Raw genomic sequence first — 14,653 nt, forward strand, 5'->3', positions numbered from 1 at the left:
GCTTCTACTGGCAAGTCCTTCAGCCATTTCTTCTTTTTGCAACAATAGCATTTGAAGTGACTTTGCATTTGGATGAAGCCTTTTCTTAAACTGAATCAGACTGGAACAAGTCAGTATGGTTTCAGATATTTAGACCACTAAGACAGAAAGTGTTTTACATTTTTGAGGCATTAACTATTGCAAATATTCAGAGCAGCTCAGCTACAGTATCCAGTAGGGGTTCATTGTCATGCACGCGGGCCGTTGCATTTAAACCTGTGACTTTCTGTGAGTGGCTGTGGCTCAAGAAGTAGAGCGGGTCATCCACTGAGAAGGCTGGTGGTTCGCTCCCTTGAGCAAGATACTTCAGTGTATAAGTGTGTAAATGTGGCATGTAGTGTAAAGCGCTTTGGGTGGTCAGAAGACTAGAAAGGCAATATATAAGTGCAGTCCATTTACCATTTATTTTTTGACAAATTATGTTGTATTTGCATCTTTACTACTAGCCCTCTACATCACTTCTAATGTTTAATTCTAGACTATACATTATTACCTATCAAGAAAAATATTTATTGTTTTTTTTAAATGTAGTTGGCATTATCTTTTGTTAGCCTTCAGTAGTGTGAACATGTATGTCTGTCAGTTGAAATGTCCTCCCTGCTGTTGTATTTTTACAGGTACTGCCATCCGCCACTGTAGCGATGAGAAGGGCTGGTTGCTGCCTGAGCTCTTCAACTGCACCACCATCACTTTCTCCCATCTGAAGAAACTGGTGAGTACTACACAAAGTAAAACAATTTAATTCTCATCCTTCTCAGGTGGAAATGATGACAATATTTCAAGGTTTAACTGAGATTGAAGAAGTGAAGGTGTGTTCAGATACTCCTTTCAGATCAACTGAATAAACTGAAAAATGTATTATTTCTAAACTAAAGCTCATGACATTTAGAAAGGCAGACACATCCTAACCAGTAGTTATCAGATTGTTGTTGCCTTTGTGATGAGGAGTACACCTCACTAGTTCTTAATAATGATCATACTGATCGCTAGTAGTTATGTAAAAGAAACTATGCATTGTAAGGGAGCTGATGTCTCTTCAATAAAGTGTAATTTCACAGGATGAAGTCTATAGGAGATTTACACAAAGCATTGCATCTTTTGTGTTTGAACCTGAACCTAGTACTCAAAGCTTTAGCTTCTGAAAGTCCCACTAATCCTGGGATTGACCAATTTCTATCATGTTTCATCATACCCACTCAGCTTTCCTTTGCCTTGACCTGCTCGTTCTTGCTCTGTTTGCGTCCCTCAACCCTCCATTCTTCCAGAACGAGGACCTGCGTCGCAACAGTTCAAGGATGGACAGCGAGCGCTCCAAGACCATTGTGCGTTTGCTTCACAGCGCTACCAACAACACCCAGAATTACTACGGCAACGACGTGAAGATGGCCGCCCAGCTGCTGAATCACGTGCTGCAGTACGAGAGCCGGCAGGCAGGATTCGACCTCACTGCCATGAGGGATGCAGATTTCAATGAGGTACAAAATGAAACGGAATGTGCAGATCAACTTTTGCTTTTTTTGGTGATCACTGGGGCTAGAATTCAACTTTAATGAGTTATTGGAAAATATGTTAAAGCTTTCATTTGTGAAACCTAGTCTGCAGCACTGGGAGCACTGGTAGCACACTGCCCTCCACTGGTTGATTCTCACAGAGAGAGCAACTTGATCAATCACTGTAGTGACCTAACACTTCCACCGTTGCTTTATTTCTAGTCCCTTTGATATTTGTCTGATGAATTTGCTTTAAATAATCTACAATTATGTTGGATTTTTCCAGAACTTGGTGCGAGCAGGTAGCTCCATACTGGATCCTGACAACAAGGAGCACTGGGAGCAGATCCAGAAAACAGAAGGTGGCACCGCCCACCTGCTACGCAACTTCGAGGACTACGCCAACACCCTGGCTCAGAATGTCAGGAAAACCTACCTGAAACCCTTCACCATCGTCACAGACAACATGAGTGAGTCTAGGAGCTTTAATCACCCTGTGTAGAACTGTGACACGTAATCACACCTGGCAAATCATCTTCATCCTATCTCCTCTTCTTCCTGCCACTTATTATCTAGTTCTAACCGTGGACTACCTGGATGTGTCAGACCCGGAGAAGGCGACGTTGCCTCGGTTCCAGGACATCCAGGAGGCCTACCCCAAAGAGCTCGGGTCCTCCGTCCACTTCCCCCAGTTCAACCTCCGCTCTCAGGGCCACGGAGGTACAAACGCAGGCAGAGTCAGACCATTTGTTTCTTTTGTGCTGCGAGAATTTAAAATGTGTAAAGCTCCACTCTTCTCAGTTTATCTATCTCCATCCCCTGACAGCAGAGTCCACTCCTGCCCCTCCAACTCAGACCGACCCCCCACAGGAGGAGGAGCACACAGTGTCCGATAGGAGACGGCGCCATCTTGAGCCAGCTGCCCCTCTGCCGGTTGCCGTGGTGATAGTGTACAAATCACTGGGAAAGCTCCTCCCGGAAAGATATGACCCTGACCGCAGGAGTCTGAGGTAAACAGTTTAAGTTTTTCTGCGTTGTCATTACCTTAAAATCCTTTCCACTGCCACATTAGACACACCATTATTTTGGAGTGCAGACCATCTCAGCTTGGAGTAAATTATGAAGTGTAGACCAACTGTTGCAAACAAGGCCTCAAATAATGGAGAATGATATTTAACAGAGGGGAAAAAGAGAGCCCATACACTCTATCTGAACTCTCTACTGTACTTACAGATGTGTATACAATTCATCATATTCTGTAAACGTTTGAAGAAACCCTACGTCACATGGAAATATTTTATCTTTAATGTTAATACATTCAATAATATTTACTGTAGGTGTGTTTGAAGGAGCCACCTTATCAGTGATTGCATAGGCCTTTAAGATTCTGTTCAGCTATTCAGAAAACTGAACGTGGAGCCGGGGAGTGTTTTCTATTCTTGATGTGGATGGAAAGAGAGAAAGTTACTAAAAATATATTTCCAAGAAAAGAATAAGAAGTTAACAAAAGGATGAGAGAGAATATGACCAAATGTAAACAAGCTTTGGGTCTGTTATGGTATGGTCTACTGTACATTAGTGGCTGCGTGTGCATGTGTGTAATGAAGCCATAAAAAGCAAATGCAATCTCACCGTAGATCAGTGTTTAAAAACTTGAATTGTGTTTCTTTATGTCTTTCCAGGCTTCCCAACCGTCCAGTGATCAACACAGCCATAGTGAGTGCCACTGTGCACAGTGAGGGTCCGCCTCTCCCTCCCATCCTGGACCCCCCCATCACCTTGGAGTACACCTTACTGGAGACAGAGGAGAGAACCAAACCTGTATGTGTCTTCTGGAACCACTCTATCGCGTGAGTTGCTCACACACAGACACACACACACACACACACACACACACACACACACACACACACACACACACACACACACACACCCGCCCAATGTTTTTTTTTTTTTTGTTTGCCTTCTGCTGTAACTTTCTCACTTTCGTCTGTTGTGTGTGTTTAGGATCGGAGGCACAGGCGGCTGGTCCTCTAAAGGCTGTGAGGTGCTCAACAGGAACAACAGTCACATTAGCTGTCAGTGTAACCACATGACCAGCTTCGCCGTGCTCATGGACATTTCCAAGAGAGAGGTATTGCCATTTCATTGAAATGAAAATATTTGTCATTTCAGCTTCTTAGAAAACATCCAGCTAAGCTTACCATTTTCTGCCTTTTGCCTTGTTATTGACTTCCGACTGCTCTCCACAGCACGGTGATGTCCTCCCCCTGAAGATCGTCACCTACACCACGGTGTCAGCCTCCCTGTTCCTCCTCCTTGTCACCTTCATCTTGTTGTGCCTCTTGCGCCGGCTCCGCTCCAACCTCCACGCCATCCACAGGAACCTGGTAGCAGCGCTGTTCTTCTCTGAGCTCGTCTTCCTGCTCGGCATCAATCAGACTGACAACCCGGTGAGTGTATGCTTAGCCCACAGAAAATAGAGTGCATGTACAATGTAGAGACTTCTCTGTTTATCCGCAACATATTCTCATGGTTCAAGTCAGTGGGTTCCTCATTTTTGGTCAGATGTCCTCCCACTGTCCTGTCAGATGAACTCAAGTACACCTTTACTGGCACCGCCTACCATATTACAAATGTGTTAATTAATGATTTTAAACAGGATATTATTCAAACACTATTAACAGAAATGTTGCCCAGTCTCTGCTTACGCTGGCTTGTGCTGTGGGTAACATATAGTTACAAAAAAGAGGAAGGATTACATCTGGGGCATTTAGCATTCAGAGCCAGTTCTTCTGCTATGCTTGTGGCATGGTGGAACTTGAGAGGGGATAAAGATGTTTCACTTTGGTGTTTACTGTATTAAAAAGAGCCAGGCATCCTACGATATTTGTTTTGCCAGCGGGCAGCCACCTAACTCGGTGCTGACAGGAGCTTTACCAGGCTTAATAGGCCAAGGTCTACCTGAGACCCTGTCTTTGACAGATTATGTGTTTTGTTTCTTGGCTAATGACTTTCATAGTTAGGAATGTGCTGGTTGCCAGAGCCCTTTCCAGATATAACCTCCTATAAGTGGATTTTTATTGAGGCTGGATGTAACTTTGTTACTGTAAACCTCTCTAATTCAAAATGTGTAGGATAAAGGCTAAGATCGTAAAAGAGTCGGAAGTCAGGACTCTAATAAACTCATTATGTTAAGTTCATAATCCAGTTTGGAGTTGGGTAGGTCACAGAAACATACATGTGCACACACATGTATACAGTAAAGGATCAAAAGGTGTGGGAATTCTTTGAAGTCTGCTGACACAGACATTCGGACTCACACACACACACACACACACACACACACACACACACACACACACACACACACACACACACCCTCCGTGTGCCAGTAGTGGAGACATGCTGTGACTGGTACCTGTCTCCAGAAGCAAGCCTCAGGGCGATAGGTCCTGGCAATGGTTTCCCAAAACAACTTCTTAGTTTTCACTTGATAAATGTCCTTCATGTCTGTGGTACAGAAACATCATTAATCTGGTAATTAATGGGTAATCCTGCTTTGTTTTTAAGAAGAAATGAGGTTTGGAAAGCTGGGACATTAGGGGGTTCTTTGGGAGACACAAGGACAGATGTAACCAGTGGACAAGTAGCATTGTAAATCTGTTTAGTGACATAAATGCCAAATAGAACAACATACCTGATTCATCAGATTTTACTTTGATTTGTAATCTGTCCAGGCTCAAGTCTTCCAAATAAAACAAAGCAGCACTGTGGCCACAAGTAGCAATTACTGGATAGGGGTAAATGCTAAAACATAGTGTAACAGTGGCAAAAGTGGATAAGAGTCAGAAAACAGGTATAGAACAATGTCTTACATTAGCAACATTTGGCCACCAAAAGCTACTGATCATACCAGATGAAGTAAAGCAGTAGCAGCAAAACTCCTCAGTGTATTGAACTGATGTTTCAATGCCTATGAGTTCAACTTTTCATATGTACAGTAAGGGGAAGAATTAGTTATTTCTTCTGTCAAAAGTTATATCGTGTCACTTGAAAATAAATGTGTCAGCTCTGACTAGTCTGGCCTAACCAGATGTCTACCGTCTCACACAATGCATCACAAGATCATCAGGTCTAAGTGTCAGTCATGTAAGACTGTGGTAGGTAGTAACTGCCATCCCCCAGCCGTCAACCACACATACGTTTTGGCTCTGACCATCACAATCAGAGATTAAAGTCAGCTCAGGTTGCATAGCCCTATATCCCATACAATCTGTCAGTGGACCTTACATGCTACTATAGCAATGCCCTTTTTACCAATACGTCACACCTCATGTAATATAGAACAGTAACACACTGCAAGGGTTGTAGCGAAGGTGATGATCGCAGGAAGTAGACAATTAGATTGCTGATCTTGAAGAAGGATGGAGGGCAGAAATGTCAACAGCCAAATAAAAGGGAAATGTATATGGAGCCAGAGTGTGAAACACTTTTTTCCTACTCCTATTCCACGCCTCATGCCATCAATAAATAAAGGATGTTCCATAGAATTGAGAACTGAGAGAACTTAAACAGACTCATGCACCCTGGAACATAATCTGCCGAATAATACAGCATCCCCTCTTCGTTTGGATGACTCAGAAGTCCTTGTTTAGAGAAAAATAAATTACAAATATGAAAGCAAAGGAGCCCACAAATCCTCAAAAGTGGATAGTGCGTACCGCAACGGCATGGGTTCAATTCCACCTTGTGACCTTTGCTGCATGTCATCCCCTCTTTCTCTCCCCACTTCCTCACTTCAGCTGTCAAATAAAGGTTAAAGGCCCCCCAAAAAAATAAAAAATCTGATGTCCTCTACTGGTCCAACTACTGATCTATCTATCTAAGATTTCGAAGTGAGTGAAGTTTTGTTTCAGCGGTACCAACCATAATGATTAGTACCCAACTCAGCCAGGGATAACAGATTTACAGGTTCCAGGTAACTTGTGGGAGTTTTGTCTTTTGTTCCTGTAGAAATGTTCTGACTCACCGTGTTTTGACTGAGATGAGGAGACTCAAGCGGTGACTAAAGATAACTTCTGTATCTGCATCTCTAGGGTTTTTTAAAAGTAGAAGACAAGAAAGAGAGAGTTTAATCTGATTGTGTTTTCCATCTCTGTGAATTAATAAATGCATGTTTGTGTGTGTGAATGTCCTCCATGGAGTGTTTAGGTGTGTGTATTTGTGTGTGTGTGTCAGAACTGTGGAATGCTGTCAGTGTGTGCCTAGAGCCATCTGCAGGATGATTTATAACCCTGTCAAAGTAGTCTCTGTCTCTCTCTGATCTCCACAGCAATACACAGCATTACTTAAACACAGTATCTTAACTGCTGGGACATTCCCCGGCACACTGCATTCCTCCGATACAACAACAGACATGGAAATAAGGAGGGAAAGGGATAAAAGAATGTGGGGATGGGTTGAATCATTACTGCTACCTTTAGGGGCCGCAAAATCTTGATTGTTTTCATTGTCAATTAATCTTTTAATTACTTTTGACAACTGAATTTATTTTTTTCTTCATAAAATGGCTGAAAATTGTTAGAAATGCCTATCACGGTTTGCCAGAGCATGGCGAGACATTCTCACACATGTTTTGTCCAACCAGCATTCCAATATCCAAACATAATTCATTTACAATGATATAAAACACAGAAAAACAGCATTTTTTTGATTAGTTGATGCCTCGGCTAATAAAGACTCCTTGTGCGTCAACAGCACTAGACTGTAAAATATTGTTAAAGGAGGATGATGGACACTGCATTGATGTGTGCACGGGTGGATGGAAAAGCACAGCAGAGTGACAGCAGGGATGACAAAAAGACAAGAGTTGTGGGAAGAACAACCTCAAACCGAAGCTGGTTTCTTTGGATTGCTTATCTAGAGTCCCTTAAAAATATACACTCATGCTTACAGATTTTCTCCTCTCTGTCCCCGCTCTCTGATCTCCCTCCAGTTTGTGTGTACGGTGATAGCCATCCTCCTCCATTACTTCTACATGTGCACCTTTGCCTGGATGTTCGTGGAGGGGCTGCACATCTACCGCATGCTGACCGAGCTGCGGAACATCAACCACGGCCACATGAGGTTCTACTACGCCATGGGCTGGGGCATACCGGCTATTATCACCGGTGAGACACACAACGCCCCAAACATACACGCGCGCACGCACACACACACACACACACACACACACACACACACACACACACACACACACACACACACACACACACACACGCAAGCTCAAAACCAGAGCAGCGGAAGATGGCAGATTGTCAGGGTGCTTTCTTGCTGTGACTCGTCTTTTCTGGAGAGGCTGTGATCCTCGTGGGAAAATTATTGAACAAGAGAAGGAGAGTGAAAGAGAGATAGACAGCCTTTGTTTGGATGTCAAATTAAGACAAAAACAGTAGCATAAATCTCATGGGTAAAAAAAAAAATTCAGTTGTGGTGGAGAAGATTGTGCGTTTGTGTGTGCTGGGAATTTACTTGTCCACACACCTCAAACTCATAAATAATTTGTTAATTTATTTGTTTTTATAACCCTTATTTACTGTCTCTGATATCTCTAATTAGTACCACTTTTTCAAGCCTGCCATTTACTGCATATTTTACTCTACAGCCCTCTGATGTATAATAAAATGCCTAAATGATTTGTAATGTACTGACATGCTTTGGCAGTATTGGATGCCAGCAATGCTTACTTGATTGGAATCTGGACTAAGACACAGCGTGAGAGAGAGATTGAGTTACAGAGATCCAAAAAGGGCAAACAGATAAGGAGCAAAGATGACAGTGATGAGTGACTAAGATGATAGTGGGAAAACGAAAGTACAGGAGGAGGGAAATTTTTGGTGTCTGCTTGCTGCTTTGACTCTCTGTTAGGGGAGGAGGAGATGTGTGACAAAGGAAGGAGAACCAGGGAGAAGGATGATGACTCATATTGTGTTGTGTGCCTCCTGTGTGTTTGTGTGTGTGTGTTTGTGTGTGTCTGTGTGTGTGTGTGTGTGTGTGTGTGTGTGTGTGTGTATAGGTTTGGCAGTAGGTCTTGACCCTCAGGGTTATGGGAACCCAGATTTCTGCTGGCTCTCTGTCCATGACACTCTCATCTGGAGCTTCGCAGGACCCATCTTTGTAGTCGTCCTGGTATGTGCATGAGTTCAACTAGATTATATATTATATGTGTAGATAATAATAATAAATAATAATATATAATAATATAAGATAATAATTTTAAATAATGTGGAATAAAGAGTGAAATAAGTGTTCTGTTCGCCGTCTCCCTCTCTCTGAAGGTGAACATAGTGATCTTTATTCTGGCTGCGAAGGCTTCATGTGGGCGCAGGCAGAAGGCGATGGAGAAGTCAGGAGCGATGTAAGTTTTCTGTGTCATATTAATAATTCAGTATGTAGCACAGCATCCTAAAGTTATTACACAGTGTAACTTTTTGGCACTGGAGGAAGCTGATCTGTGTCCGTTCTCCCCTCCTCAGTCCTGCTCTTCGAATGGCCTTCCTCCTGCTGCTGCTCATCAGCGCTACCTGGCTGCTCGGTCTAATGGCTGTCAACAGCGACGTGATGACCTTCCACTACCTGTTCGCTGTCTTCAGCTGTCTGCAGGTAACACAACGTTTCTGTTTCTGTTTGTTAATCTCCGTCTTTCTCACCCTCCTATTTATAACCCATCTCTTCTGCTTTCTTCTCAGGGAGTCTTCATCTTCTTCTTCCATGTGATCTTCAACAAAGAGGTGAGGAAGAACCTCAAGAACGTCTTCACGGGAAAGAAGAGCGTACCAGATGAGTCCAGCACCACAAGGGCCTCTTTGCTCACGGTGAGTGAACAGACATACACTAATATAGCCCCACGTGTTGTTCTTTGCTATTTCTGCATTATTTCATGAATCATCTGCCAAAACAAAGTCCCCTTTTTTGTTTTCTGTCCTGATTTCTGTTCCTCCATCCTCAGCGTTCTCTCAACTGCAACAACACGTTCACAGAGGACGGCGCGCTGTACCGTTCTGGCATCGGCGAGTCCACCGTCTCCTTGGATAGCACGCTCAGGTCAGCCAAGAGCCGCAGCAGCTACCTGGCTTACACACTCAGGTACAACACGCTCACTGACCGCATGGCTGCTTCTACTACACTGCTGCATGATGAGAGTCTGTGTGTGTGTGTGTGTGTGTGTGTGTGTGTGTGTGTGTGTGTGTTTGTCCACTTCAGTTTCTTTGGACTTTTGCTCATTTTGTCTTTCTTTGTTATCCTCCCCGCATGTCTGCTGGTGCATCAAATATCTCACAAATACTAACACACCCCAAGCCCCTATTATTTATATATATATATACACACAAACACACACACACTTAAGTTACACACACAACCTGTCATCCTGTCTCTGTTCTCTGCCTTTGGGGATAGGTTATGTTGCTGAGTTTCTCCACTATATCTTGCTTTTCTTCCACACATGCATGCGGCCACAGAATGGCACTTGCATTGTACGGTAACTCTGCTTGAATGAAAGACCATGCTGAGATTTGCCAGTGCATGGTGCATGGCTTGGTTGCAAAATCCAGCACACACACATACAGGAAAAGACCTATCAACTCTCATTGATGGCTACCAAGTCAAAAAGAACACACACACCACACTGTCAATCCATATTGTTATGTTGTTCTGTCTGTATATACAGACTATTGATTAGATAGCTAATTTAGTGAAATTTGACTGATAAATTGTAGCACTGTAATTTTCATGGTATGAGGACTAAATAAATGTGTGCAAGAAACATGATAAAATGATAAAATAAGATAAAAGTACAGAGAAACATAAAATATAACAAATTGTAATTATTTAATCAGTCCTTCCAGAAAAAGAGTTTTTTTGTGATTGTTGCGGGCAAAAATCCTTGATTATGCAGCACGTTTTCTTAAAAAATGCGATGGAATATGCAGGATATTTATTGCAATTTTATGCGATGAAATTGCAGGAACTTGCAAAAACTGCGGCTTCATCGCGGGGTTTGCAGCTTTTCGATGATGTTCAAGTCGCGTAATTACGTCACTTCATAACGTTCCCATGGCAACAGGGGAAAATGGCTGCTCTTGTGTGAAGTAAACGCAACATTTTTCAACTTTCTGCTAAGATATAACGTTATGTGACTTTTTTTGCAACGAAAATGTGGGGATTATGAAATCATGCAAGCCCCACGTATTTTGCGCGGAAATCAGCAATTTATGCAGCGAACGTGCGGCGCATTTGAAAAAATGCGGCCCCCGCATAAATATGCGGATTTTGGCTGATTATGCATTAAATTACGCGGTCGCATAATCGCGTTTTTCTGGAGGGACTGTTTAATGTTAATGTTATATAGCTTAAAGAATAAAATCCAAACAGTATCAACAAAAACTAACATTCATGGAGGTACTGTAGGGCAGGGCTGTATTACACTGCATCAGTTCGAGATATGTAACGTTACACCCATTCAAAACAAATTTCAAAAACACTTTTTAGCTAATGCAGGTGTAGCTATGTTTTCATTTTTTATAACTTGTTAAACTCAATAAAGCCAAAAATATTTTTGTACAAATGTACATGTACCCTTCTTATGCCCTTCTTACTATGACTCAACATTATAACCCGCCATTGCAAGGCTGTTGTATTAAACTACATTAGTTTTTAGCTAGGTACACCTAGTTAAAAGTTTTAGCTAATGCAGTTTTAGCTAAGGGTACCTATTAGATGTGTCAACTGAGTGTATTTATATCTTTCAGTGTGGAAGAAATGTTTTTTATAACTTCATTTGTACTTATAGGGACATTATTAGAGTTGAAGAGGGTAAATTAACCTCCTACAGACACCATAACTGCTCATGGTCACCTGGTCCACTGCTGTATGCTAGCTCTTCACAACTAGCAATATGGAGTCGTTGACTATTAGCAATATCTCAGATGTTAGAAAATATGAACTTGTAGCAGATTTACAATACAGCAGTGGCAGTGCTGCATAGGAAATTGCTATTAGTTTTTATGAAATTTGGTACAGCATGTGTTTCTTTCACTATTTGTAACAACCTTTAGGGAAGTTTTTCTTCTAAATTATGTTAAACAGCCAATAATCTATTGAGTTATGTGTAAATCTACATGCCTTTCTTGCAAGCTTCACTTCGAACTTTGTACATTAGCATGGAGCACTTGAGCATCAGTACAAGTGTATTCCTGATTAATCTCTAAAAAGTTGACATTTTCAGATATGGACGCTTTTCATCTCAGGCTCATCTCACCTGCACGTCTTGTATAGCAGCTGTGTGTTTGCGTGTATCACTGACATGTTTTCATCGCGTAGTGGAGTAGAATTACATATACCTTGTATTTTAAAAGAGTTTTACAGAACTAAGGTTAGGTCTGACTGTACGCCTCGGCTCGTAAAGCTGTCATCTGGGTAATGTGAGCTGACACTGGGGTCAATGAGAGCGAAAACGCTAAAGGGGGGAGAAGCAGGATGGCGTGCTGCCTGTGCAAGATGCAAAGGGAAGAAGAAGGGAAAGGGGGGAGAAGTACAAGGTGAGGGGAGCAGGACGGAGAGACAAGATGAGGAAAGAGAGGGAAATAGAGGAGATGGGACTGTACCTGTTTAAGTGGGAATGTTATACAGACACACATACCTCTTCCCTGTGGCTGTTGGCACGTCTACAGACAGGTCAGAGTCTCCTGTAGCGTTTTCGCCCTCCAGCCAACAAATCAATCTAACCTGGAATAAACGCCTACAGGTGGAGAGGAGAGAGAAGATTAAGAAACTGGGTTTTCATTTACGTGGTATAAGAGAAAAGCTGCCGCAACCTTTTTGCACGTTGGATCGAATTTCACACATTTGTGGTCGCTTAAAATACCATAAATAGAAAAGATAGCGATGCAGATTCCGCAATGAGTCGTAAATTATCCTTCCATCAGCGGTAGATGGTTTTTTATGCTGATGATGAAACTTTAAACTGATGCACACCTAAACTACATTTCACGATTTGTTTTAGTCTTTGTTGAAGGCGTCAACAGAGGCAAATGTCTCGTAATGAGAGATGTCTGGTGTTTCAGCTGTCGAACATTAGTTTCAAACCGCAAGTTTGGGCTTGAATGACCTTCCAGGGATGCTGAACCATACTTCCCCTCCCTGCCTCCTCTTAATCTCCACCTCTACTTTTCCACTCCCGTTTCTCTTTCACTTCCCTGTACCTCTCTCCCTTCCTCCTTTCTGTGCCTGTCTTTATCTACCTAGGGAGGAGTCTGGTCAGAAGCCCAGTGTTTCTTCAGGAACAGCTAAAGGACACACAGACCTGGATGGATCTCTCTTCCACAGGAACGGCACCAAAGGAGATGGTGAGTTTTGTCATTATTTAGTTAAGGGATTAAGTAAAACCTGCATATGGAGATGCATACCTAATCTTTCTACCTGCCCTCCTTGTCCCTGTCAGACTCTGACTCCGACAGCGAGCTGTCAGTGGATGAACACAGCTCCTCCTACGCTTCCTCCCACTCCTCCGACAGCGAGGACGATGACATCGATGTCAAACCCAAGTGGAACAACGAGAGGCAGCCTGTTCACAGCACACCTAAAGGTATATGGGTGAACCTAAACATGAGGCGTAATCAGTGGTAGAATGTACAGTAACTAAATACATTTACTCAAGTACTTTCCTTAAGTAAAAACTTGAGGAAGTTCCTTGTTGCTGCTTTAAGTAAGATTTTTAATGCAGAACTTTCTGTTGTAATGGAGCATATTTGCAGTGTGGTATTCCTACTTTTACTTAAGTAAAGTATCTGAACACTTCATAATGCACCAGAACTTCCAGGATGATGTTAAGGTGCCAGTAAAATGCACATCAAATGGCATTTGTAAATACATTTAAATTAAAATAAACTCAAGCAAGTCAAAGAAATTAGGAAATCTGGAGCTAAAATGTTGCAGCACTTTGAGGCAAACAATACTAAATTCTGCTTCAAGATATACGATTTGTCACTGTAGCAGTATCTTACCATCACTGCTTCCAATATTTCTCCTTTTCCCCTACTAGTGGATTCAGTATCCAATCATGTGAAGCCTTACTGGCCAACAGAGGCCACCACAGCCAGTGACAGCGAGGACCCCTGCGGGGCAGAGAGGCTGAGGGTCGAGACCAAGGTGAATGTGGAGCTGCATCCAGAAAATAAGCTCAACCACATTGGCGAAAGAGAGAAGGAGACTCTCCAGGAGAGAGACAAACAAACGCCTGGTAATGCTAGAGACACAGCGCCCCCCAGCCAACCCAACAGCAACAGCAACCACCAACCGGAGCAGAGAAAAGGTACGAGAAGAGAATTCTTTTTGGATAAAACTGAGTTTGTAGATTTTATCTGATTTACATTTGAATTAACTCTTTGTCCTTCTCAGGTATCTTAAAGAACAAGATCAGCTACCCTCCTCCGCTGACCGACAAGAACATGAAGAACCGTCTGAGAGAGAAGCTGAGCGACTACAACGCCCCCACCATCACGTCCCCTCCGCCCAACAACAACAACACCTCCTCCCCGCCTACCCCCTCTGTCAACATCATAACCCCTTCGTCCCGGCCGCCCTCGCTGGCCTCCAACGATGGCGGTCGCCCTGGCAACCACGACAACAGCTCCCTCATCAAGCCCCCCGTCGCCCCGCGGCCGCAGATTCCTGCCGGGCCCCTGCCGGCGGGCATCTACCGGGAGACCAACGGGGGTGTGGCAATGCACTTGAAGTCAGGGACGGTCAATGGAGGCAACGAGTCTGACTCAGAGTAAGTAGTTCTCCAGAGAGTGTCAGCATGTAACAATGACAAGCTTTGTTTTTATTTTGCAGCATTCTTTGTGCCCATAAAATGAATAATTAATAATAATGTTACACTGACAGCAGATGAATGAATGCTGCTTCAGAAGTGATTCCTTGTCATTTAATCATGTCATTTGAATCACTTCAAAAAGGCATTCAGAATCAATTTGATAGTGTTTATTTTGAGAGTTTGAAGAGCAACCATTTGGCTAAAACATATGTATTGGCTGACTATTATGTCAACTGATGCAATAATG

At 42.9% G+C, this 14,653-nt stretch overlaps 1 protein-coding gene and 1 long non-coding RNA gene across 13 annotated transcripts in view; one reads left to right on the plus strand and one right to left on the minus strand.

The window, feature by feature from the left end:
- celsr1a (cadherin EGF LAG seven-pass G-type receptor 1a) overlaps positions 1 to 14,653 on the plus strand; it is an 89,936-nt gene that overhangs the window by 72,758 nt on the left and 2,525 nt on the right. For 6 of the 11 annotated variants that reach the window (XM_051391791.1, XM_051391792.1, XM_051391797.1 and 3 more), the window contains 18 exons: positions 657 to 751; positions 1,305 to 1,514; positions 1,816 to 1,999; positions 2,106 to 2,249; positions 2,356 to 2,539; positions 3,212 to 3,379; positions 3,537 to 3,663; positions 3,782 to 3,982; positions 7,528 to 7,702; positions 8,608 to 8,720; positions 8,870 to 8,949; positions 9,068 to 9,194; positions 9,281 to 9,406; positions 9,541 to 9,677; positions 12,837 to 12,937; positions 13,033 to 13,176; positions 13,633 to 13,902; positions 13,989 to 14,364. In XM_051391791.1, coding sequence (XP_051247751.1) covers positions 657 to 751; positions 1,305 to 1,514; positions 1,816 to 1,999; positions 2,106 to 2,249; positions 2,356 to 2,539; positions 3,212 to 3,379; positions 3,537 to 3,663; positions 3,782 to 3,982; positions 7,528 to 7,702; positions 8,608 to 8,720; positions 8,870 to 8,949; positions 9,068 to 9,194; positions 9,281 to 9,406; positions 9,541 to 9,677; positions 12,837 to 12,937; positions 13,033 to 13,176; positions 13,633 to 13,902; positions 13,989 to 14,364 — 2,962 coding nt within the window. The remainder of the gene's footprint in view (positions 1 to 656; positions 752 to 1,304; positions 1,515 to 1,815; positions 2,000 to 2,105; positions 2,250 to 2,355; positions 2,540 to 3,211; positions 3,380 to 3,536; positions 3,664 to 3,781; positions 3,983 to 7,527; positions 7,703 to 8,607; positions 8,721 to 8,869; positions 8,950 to 9,067; positions 9,195 to 9,280; positions 9,407 to 9,540; positions 9,678 to 12,836; positions 12,938 to 13,032; positions 13,177 to 13,632; positions 13,903 to 13,988; positions 14,365 to 14,653) is intronic. The other 5 variants (XM_051391799.1, XM_051391795.1, XM_051391794.1 and 2 more) reach the window with 2 other exon arrangements.
- Positions 421 to 1,349, minus strand: LOC127358656 (uncharacterized). Of its 2 annotated transcripts, none has more exons than XR_007882488.1 (2): positions 1,236 to 1,349; positions 421 to 758 (listed from the first exon to the last, which is right to left on the minus strand). It is a non-coding gene; the product is annotated as an uncharacterized LOC127358656 (long non-coding RNA). The 2 variants fall into 2 exon arrangements; XR_007882487.1 differs by having other exon boundaries at positions 1,232 to 1,349.

This window comes from Dicentrarchus labrax, unplaced genomic scaffold (assembly GCF_905237075.1).
Source record: "Dicentrarchus labrax unplaced genomic scaffold, dlabrax2021, whole genome shotgun sequence".
Classification (NCBI taxonomy): Eukaryota; Metazoa; Chordata; class Actinopteri; family Moronidae; genus Dicentrarchus; species Dicentrarchus labrax.